The 8937-nt window shown below is 46.7% G+C and overlaps 1 protein-coding gene across 2 annotated transcripts; it reads left to right on the top strand.

The window, feature by feature from the left end:
* The first annotated feature begins 104 nt into the window (after positions 1-104).
* CETN2 (centrin 2) lies at positions 105-4238 on the top strand. Of its 2 annotated transcripts, none has more exons than XM_082444898.1 (5): positions 105-228; positions 1089-1247; positions 1506-1634; positions 3041-3178; positions 3612-4238. In XM_082444898.1, exons 1-5 carry the CDS (start codon positions 130-132, stop codon positions 3699-3701), a joined length of 615 nt encoding a protein of 204 aa, XP_082301024.1. In that variant the 5' UTR covers positions 105-129; the 3' UTR covers positions 3702-4238. The 2 variants fall into 2 exon arrangements, with proteins under 2 accessions (XP_082301024.1, XP_082301025.1); XM_082444899.1 differs by lacking the exon at positions 105-228 and adding an exon at positions 229-365.
* Positions 4239-8937: the final 4699 nt, after the last annotated feature.

Below are 8937 nucleotides of genomic sequence, written 5' to 3'. Positions count from 1 at the left end.
CGGCGTGATCCTGCCCAATGAGGCCAGGCCGCGAGAGCACAGCCCCCCGCCCTGCGCCGGGAGTTCTTCACGTTAGCCCCACCCATTCCAGCCCTGTGCCAATGGGGAAGAGCAGCGAGCGGTCCGCCAATGGGGAGAGACGCCGTGCGCGCGGGGCGGTGGGAAAGGAGCCGAGTCACTGTGTACGTCGGTTGCCGTAACAACGGGAAGTGGAGTCCATCCGCGATGGTGAGTGCGTTCCGCCGTCTGGAGCCCCGCGTCCAGAGGCTGAGCCCTTCCCAGGCCTTGGCAAGGCCCCGCCGCCTCTCCTGCGCGGTTCTCGGCCTTGGCGCACTTCTTCTTCCTCTGAGAGCTTTCCCGGAAGGGTAGGGTAGAGATGCCGGCTGCCCTGCTGGGCCTGTGCTTCGTCGCTGTCTCCCCTTCAGCCACAGCCGCCCCCTACCCGCCCCTCGGGTTCCCCTGGCCTTCTCCAGCCCCTTCGGTGACCGTCCCTGGGCAAAAAAGACTCGGGTTTCCCCCAAGCCCCGACCCCTCTCTGACTCTGGCCTTCTGGCCGCCTCTACCAAAGTTTCCACACAGAGCTGGGGGGCAGTTTATTATGTTTGATTGTTAATGCATTTAAAATGTTAAATATAGGGACTTAGGGTAACGCCTTGAGCTTCTTGGAGAGGGCTCAGATGTACCAAGGGGATTGAATTTTATTATTCGATATTGACAGAACATACATCTTACCTTAGTAATATTTGGCCTAAATCTAGAAGTAATCAGAAAATCGGAGAACTTAGGGTGAAGCGGAGTAGCGTTCTAAGGACATTTTTATAATTAGTCCCCAGATTCAGGGAGAGCTGGTTATCTGTACAGTTCTCCCTAGTCAGCTCCTTGGCTAGCTCTCTTTTGGGATGATTTTTCAATGAGACGTCCAAAAGAACAAGGGATCTCCTTGCTTCTACAAACAATAGTTTGTTAAGCAAAGTTTTGGAATTCGTTGGTATGAACTATCTTAAAATGCGTGTGGTTGTAACTATTTTATGTAAAATGTGGACTCTATTACTTAATATTGTGCTTCTGTGTTTGTAAAACATATAAAGGCCTCTAACTTTAAGAAGGCAAACATGGCATCAACTGCCCAGCGAAAAAGGATGAGTCCTAAACCGGAGCTTACTGAAGAGCAGAAACAGGAAATTCGAGAAGCTTTTGATCTCTTTGATGCTGACGGAACTGGGACAATTGATGTTAAGGAACTTAAGGCAAGCCTTATACATTCCTGCTCTGCTGCCTTGACTTTTCTCTGCCTCTTTGTCTTCTGTGCTGTGTTTTCCTGTCTTTACTTACCTCGAGAATTATTAAATAAAATTGAGTGCACATATCAATTTGCTGAATGTTATAGTGTTTCCTAGTCATTTTAACAGTATTGTGGCAGATGCTGGCTTAACCCCCTCAGCACTGTCATTCTTTCGCTCCTGGGTTTAGATGTGCCTATTGAGATGATCCTCTTTTTGTTGTAGGTGGCAATGAGGGCACTGGGCTTTGAACCCAAGAAAGAAGAGATCAAGAAAATGATAAGTGAAATTGATAAGGAAAGGACAGGAAAAATGAACTTTAGCGACTTTTTGACTGTGATGACTCAGAAAATGGTAAGTTAGCTAAGATGATCAGCATATTTGCCACCAATAATGGTGGACAAATTTGAATCTCGATATGGAAATGTCTTCATTGAAGAAAAGTTAATACAAACTGGAGCGTTCAGATCAAGGAGAGTATTTGTGACTGAGAATTAGGATGTTTAGGTTCTACTTGGCTTTCTTCAAGGCCACAAAGTCACAGGAAAAGTCATTTTACCCTCTGAAAGGAAGTAAAAGTATTCCTGCTATCATGTTTTTTTGCTATTACCTTTCTCCAACCGGTATGTCAGTGTGATAACCACAAGCAGTAAAACTTTTAATGACAGCAACAATATTACAGTGTCTCGCATTTTGACAGGACAAAGTCCATGTATTTAAAGTTTGAAATTCTTTTCTCTCCTATTTGTCGTTATTCTGGGCAGCCTCAGCCTGAGGCTGTGTTTTTACTGCACTGAGGATTTGGTCTTTCACCACTTCCAAGGTTGAATTCACCCATTTTCTAGTCTCTTGGGTGTCACCCTTTTAAAGGGTCCAAATGGTCCAGAGAGACTCTAAAATGACACCTTACCAGTCTACCTCAGTCCCCTGAGTGTCCCACCCAGGAAAGGTGTTCACATTGGTCCATTTCTCTTTTGTTGACCTCCTGGCTCCTCCTTAATGTGGCTCAGCTATGTTCTACTGGCCTGTGGAAAAGTAACTCCATCAGTGTTTCAGGTGTGCTTCCCAGGGCACAGGCCTGTTCCTACTCTAATAATCCTGTTGCTTTGAAATTATCTAATCACACCTATATTTTTCTTCAGGGACTAGTTTAAGAGTTCAGGAAGTTTAACATTCTGTAACAACCTAGTAAAGCTGTCCCACATTCAAGGTTGATTCCCAGATTGCTCTTATTAGAGGCTCTCTCTATCTTTAGCTACCTTTCAGGAATATTTGGACTTGGAGCTCTTGGAGATTTTACTCTTTTCCTCTGTTAGAGTACTTGGGATCCCAGTAATGCTTTGTGATCTCATAACAAGTGAAATAGCCTTCTCTTTCCTCCCTTCTCCTCCACCCTCACCAAGAGGATCCCTCCTCCACCAGCTTAAGCAGTATATTTCCCCTAAATTTAACTCCACCATCTGCTCGTACGTCTTAAAAACAAATCTACTTTCTCTTTGGTTTATACAGAAAATGTTTTAAATACAATCCTTTATATTTCCTTTTTAGTCTCTGGGTTTGTAATAATTTCATCGTTTGTCCCCTTTTTCTACCCTGGTTGATGTGTGATCTTCTGTGATCGAGCCCCTATGGTCACGAAGGCTGTTACCAAGATGTCTGTGCAGGGCAGGGGGTATGGGCGGTGGTGGGGCTGCAGGAGCCGAGTAAGTATGAGTCACGAGTGTCTCCATATTCATGTGTTTTATGTTCTACTTGTTAAGTCTGAGAAAGATACCAAAGAAGAAATCCTGAAAGCTTTCAAGCTCTTCGATGATGATGAAACTGGGAAGATATCGTTCAGAAATCTAAAACGTGTGGCCAAGGAGTTGGGTGAAAACCTCACCGATGAGGAGCTGCAGGTTTGTGACGCATCAGCCTGGAGCCCTGTGTGACTTTTCTCAGTTACATTTTCTCTGGTTACATAGGAAGGAAAACTAGTGTGTTCTCTCGTCGCTCTGTTGACCACTTAATTTCTCTTTCGATAGTGTGACAAACCTATGGACGCTGCTCCCAGAAAAATACACACGTGAACAATTTTACTTACTATTTTAGGTTTTAGGAATCTCCCTAGTCAACATGATCGTTGAGCTCCCTTCTAGGTGATACGCGTGTGGCAAAGTATGGCTTGGTTTTCAGATGACTTTTCAGGAACCAAGCCATTATAAAAAGCAGCACATTTGCATCAGGTGGACCACAATTGTCTATTCATGTAGCATTATAAAAGCCTATTACTTAGTCACATTTTCATTTCATTTATGAATTAATCTAACCGGAATCTTTTCTGTGCTGCAGGAAATGATTGATGAGGCCGATAGAGATGGAGATGGAGAAGTCAATGAGCAAGAGTTCCTGCGCATCATGAAGAAAACCAGCCTTTATTGAGATCAGTGTCATCTTTTATAACGCAAGCACGTGGAACTCGATTTCGTGCCTGCTGTTGTGTGAAGCCTGGTTTTTGAGAATGTAAATTATTTTTCCCCCACTGATCTCTCTATATGACCTTAGTAATAACTCTGAATCTATTTTCAACTTTTGAAAGTGTTCTTTGAAATTGAGGTTCTTTGTAAGGTGACCTGCTGACTGCTTTAATTCCCCAGGGCAGAACGAGAGCACGTTGGAGTGGAGAAAAGAGTCTTTCAGCTTTTGCACACCTGCTATTCTGCCTTGTATCGCTTAACTCTTGTCCCGCATTCCCACATTTATGCCACCGCAGAACAACTTCTTCACAAGCACATGTTGTACTTGTGTCACCACAAGCAGGGGGCATCTCTTCAGTGGTTCCAATTTTAATTGGCACCTGAGTGCAGCTTTCTCTTTTATAAAACCCAGTGAACTCTCTTACTTGCATTTGGATGTGTGTGGGTGTGTGTGTGTGCACGCTATTTGTTTTGTCTTCAAATAAAATCTTTCTTATTTTGAGCTCTTGTTCTCTAAGGATGACTTCTTTAGCCTTGACTATGAGTTCAGCTTCTAAACCATTTCATTGAATGTAGCCTGGTAGATCCCAAACTCCTTGCCAGCCCGTGAACAGAAAACAAAATGATCCTTTACTATGGACGTGAATTGTTTTTTGCCCTGGGAACCCATCAGTTTCTAAAATTAGTTGACTGTTTTGCATAAGCCTAAATGATGCCCTAAAACATAGTTTTGGCAAAGTGTACAGCTGGAAAAGAGTCTTATTGGTAATTTGTGCTTGGGACAAATTGGGGAAAGCCAGGTGATTATGACAGTAGGTTGAGCTTAGCCAACCTCTGGTCAGTTTATTTGCTGGATGGTGTCTCAGAATCTCTGTGTGGTTCAGGTCCAGCGACCTTGTCCAGCTCCCTCCTGGCCCTGTATGGGATGACCTGTAAGAGAAATCCTGGCAGATGGCGTTAAAGTCTCTGCCCCAGGCTGAGGGTGAGGAGCAAGAAGGGATGAGGAGGAATGGAAAACTGATTAAGCTAATTTCATATCAATTTTTTTTAGTGCAAGTATATCCCATTTGGACATTTTGTTGTTTATTCATTGTTGGTCTGAAATTCAACTTTACCTGGGTGTCCTGTATTTCAACTAGCAACCCTGTGTGGGGTGCATGTTAAAGAGGTGTGACCGTGGGCCTCATCTCTGGACACCGGCATCCTGGAGGACTTGGGGGTCCCCTGGACAGGTCTCCTGCAGAGGGACTTCTCCTTGAGAAACACTGAGGTATGTGGGGGGACCCCAGAGTAGCTTCAGACCTGGGTTCTCACAGGGGCTCCACCACTTTCTGGCTGTGTAATTTGGGGCAAGCTGCTTCTCTGGGCACCTCAGTCTCCTTGTCTGTGAATAGGGAGAAGAGTGGTGCTTAACTCAGAATCGCTGGGGAGGGCCAATGAAAACTTAACAGAAAGGGCCTGGATTTACAGTGCCAAGAAGGAGGCATTTCAGGAGTATTTGTTCTCACTCATTCCTTTGGTATGGTTGTCACAGAAGCTTTTTGTTAAATGTGGGTCCATGAAGCTTTTATGATTACTGTCCCCAAAGTCGAGTTGACAGCATTTCCTGTGAGGAGTTGACCTTTGTCATATTGCTGTTTTTTAATAAGAGGCATATGATCTGATAAAAGACGTACAATATTGGAAACGAGTGAAAAAACAGGGCCCTACTTCCCATTTCACTGTTAACTGTCACCCTGGAAACATTCTTATCTCCTCCTGCTTAACGTTCTCCTAAATGAAATAAAGTCAGAATCTCTTGGAAGGAGGGAGAGTGGCAAGTAACATGTTATCCTTAAGGATAAGGACAGACATAATGTGCTTGCCATATCTATGCCTGGGAGCCATTCTAAGATAGGTTTGCACGAATCAGTGGATGTGGCACTGGAGCAGAGTCACAGGAGGGTCGGGAAGATGGGGATGGAGGAGGATCTGGAGCCAGGTCACTGGAGGCAGAAAAGAGCTGCAAGGGGGTGGGGAGATTTGGATGGAGAGGAGGCTGGGGTCAGTTCATGTGGGGCTGGATCAGATAGACTGATGGGATGGGAAGGATGGGGAGGGAATGGTAGGCGAGGCTAGCGCAGGTGCAGTTGATGCAGAGAGTGTAGGGTGAGTGTAGGGTCATGAAAAGGGAGCGGAGTAGAGGTTGGTTCGTGTGGGGCTGGACTAAGAGATGTAGGCAGAGTGGTTGGGTAAACTCTGGGCAGTGTGGGGGTGGATAGGGAGGGAGAGACAAGGTAGGTCAGTCCCCAAGGATGGATGGTCTACAGAGCTGGAGGGGGATGGTGGGGGATGGGCAGGGAGAGAGAGGGAACGGGTCAGCCCTTGTGGGTGGACCAGAGATGTAGGGGGAGTATGGCGGGGTGCGCTGGGAGAGGTAGCCGAGGTCAGGTCAACTGGTGATGGAACAGAAAGGTAATTGGGGACTGGGAAGTAAGGGACTGAGGTCCATCCATGTGGGTTGGAAAAAGTGATGGGTGGGGAAAGGAGAGGGAGAGGGAGAAAGGGTTGGTTTCTGTGCAGACAGATCAGGGTTGTGGGGGCTTGGGGGTGATGAGGAGGGGAAGGGAGCAGGTGTTAGATCATGTTCAGCTGGAACAGAGAACTATAGTGGGATTGGGGTGATGGGGAGGGAAAGGATACATAGTTCAGTTCATGTTGGGCTGGACCAGAGAGTTGTGGGAGAGTGGGGGCAGGATTTTGATGATACAAGATTTTGACTGGTTTGCAGGAGGATAAACCAGAGAGCTCTATGGGAGTTGGGGGAAGGGGGAGGAGGGACCAGGGGTTCCTACATGTGGGGCTCGACCAGAGATATGCAGGTGGAGTTGGGGGGAAGGGAAGCAGAGGTTAGTTCATTTGAGGGTGGAGTAGAGAAGCATATGGGTGTGGGAGGATGGTGAGTGAGAGAGGGCATTCCGTCTTGGGCTGGGTACTGGGAAGGAGCGGGAGCTGAAGTTAGTTGATGTAAGATGGACCAGAGAGAATCATAGGGAGGTGGCAGGGATGTGGGTGGAGAGGGAGCAGAAGTGCCTTCATATGGGGCTGGAGCAGAGAGGTGTGGGGAGATGGAGGGGCGGGGATGGGGAGGGAGCTGCCATCAGTTCCCATGAGGATGCTGTGGAGAGATGGGGGTGGTGGTGGGAATGGGGTGGTGGAGAGATGGGGGTGGGATGGGAGAAAAGGTGAGTGGGATGGGGAGGGAGAAGTCAGTTCCTGTTGGGCTTTGTGGGCCTCCCTAGTAACTCAGGGATGTACTAAGTTTCCTTGAAATAACTCTCCAGGGGATTAGTCTTTTCTTTGTTCCAAAGTGTTCCAACTACTAGGAACAGCCAGATTCATCGGTAGCCATACTCAGGTTTGATATAAGTAGAATCTAAGGAAGTTGTTTAAAGAAAGGAGGAAGCTCAGTTCCTGTCCTTTTCAACATGGAAGAGCTCCTGGACCCAGAATGTTGACCAGGCATCGAAGGGTGAAAATGCACATTGGGTGCCCTAGGGGGCCCTTTTGAAGTCCTTTCACCCTCTGTCAGATTTTAAATTCTTGTTTTTGTCACACTTTCAAATAGTAGGGATTTTGGAAGCACATTCAAAGGGAGAATACACTCAAAATAACACTTTACCTACAATTACAGCTCACTCACATTTCTGTAAAAAACAGCCAGTAGTCATTTCACTACACACTTAATCACCCTTTTGTTTGCCTAGACCTGCTTACTCCCTGATGGCTCACCCCACGAAGCCAAGTTCTGCCACAGGCCAGGAGATACCCTTTTATGAGCCCTCCACGGCCTTCGTGATAAGTGTCTTGCAGCAAGTGGCTCCCTTCTCCATTCCATGTCTCATGACCTGCTCAGCTCAACATCCTATATTCTTGAAGTCGCTGGAATATTGTGCATCTTCACTTGTAGCAAAAGTTATCAATCTTCATTGATTGCAGCTGTGGAGCAATGACGCCATCCTGGTGTGCCATGCTGTGACATATGGGACATATTTAGTGACCCAAATCCCTATCGGCAGTGCCCAAAACTCTCACAGGGGCTCTGAGCCCAATTCTAAAAACATCACCATCAGAACTTGATGTATCTGGAAGCCAAGTCACCTCTTGTGCTTTTCCCTGCTGACCCTCAGTCTTCTAAGCCTTTCCCCTTTTTCTTTGTGATTGCCATGGTTTAGAGGCTTGTCATTTTCACTGCCTTTCTCCTCTTTGTGCTGAACATCTATTAGGTCACCAAGATTTCCCTACAGTAGTCACTCTGATCCTCCTCTTCCTTTTTCATTTCTGAAGGCACCACCTCAACCCAAATTTGGAATGCTGTAATGTCCTCCTAGTTGCTTTTTCTGTCCTGTCTTTTCCCAAGATGATCTGCGGTACCATCTTCCTTGTGCCACTACCTTGCTTAGGGAAGGAGCCTGGCCTTTAGACTGAGTCATACCTGCTTCAGATCTCAACTCTTCTACTCAGCAGCTGTGGCCCCGGGGGACATGACTTAACTGTGTTTTTTTAATATAAATTTATTTATTTTTGGCTGTGTTGGGTCTTCGTTGCTGCGCGCGGGCTTTCTCTAGTTGTGGCGAGTGGGGGCTACTTTTCATTGGGGTGCACGGGCTTCTCATTGTGGTGGCTTCTCTTGTTGTGGAGTATGGGCTCTAGGCATGTGGGCTTCAGTAGATGTGGCTCGCGGGCTCTAGAGCGCAGGCTCAGTAGTTGTGGTGCATGGGCTTCGTTGTTCCGCGGCATGTGGGATCTTCCCGGACCAGGGCTCGGACCTGTGTCCCCTGCATTGGCAGGTAGATTCTTAACCACTGCGCCACCAGGGAAGTCCGTGACTTAACTGTCTTGAGCCTCAGTTTCCTCCTTAACTTGGACTGTTCTGTCCTTAATCAGTGCCTATATATGTTCTCCTTGGTATAGGGTTAATTTCTATATATGTACTTATGCCCCTGCCATCGTCCCTATTGAAATATAGCCCCCATTTCCGCCCAAATCTGTATTCTTCTCATCTTGTGAAACTCGACCTAAGAGTCCCCTCCTTCCAGAAAAACTTTTGTTTGACGGTAGGAGTATTTTTGGGCTGCTTCCTAGCTGGAATTGAGAATTGAGACAGCAGCCTTGCAGATATGTCCCTTGCCACTAGGTGGAGTGCCAGGACAGAGAGGCTC

The sequence above is a fragment of the Balaenoptera physalus genome (assembly GCF_965194825.1).
Source record: "Balaenoptera physalus genome assembly, chromosome: X".
Taxonomy (NCBI): domain Eukaryota; kingdom Metazoa; phylum Chordata; class Mammalia; order Artiodactyla; family Balaenopteridae; genus Balaenoptera; species Balaenoptera physalus.
Note: the sequence above shows the minus strand (reverse complement) of the source record. Positions and strands in the feature narration are given on the sequence as shown.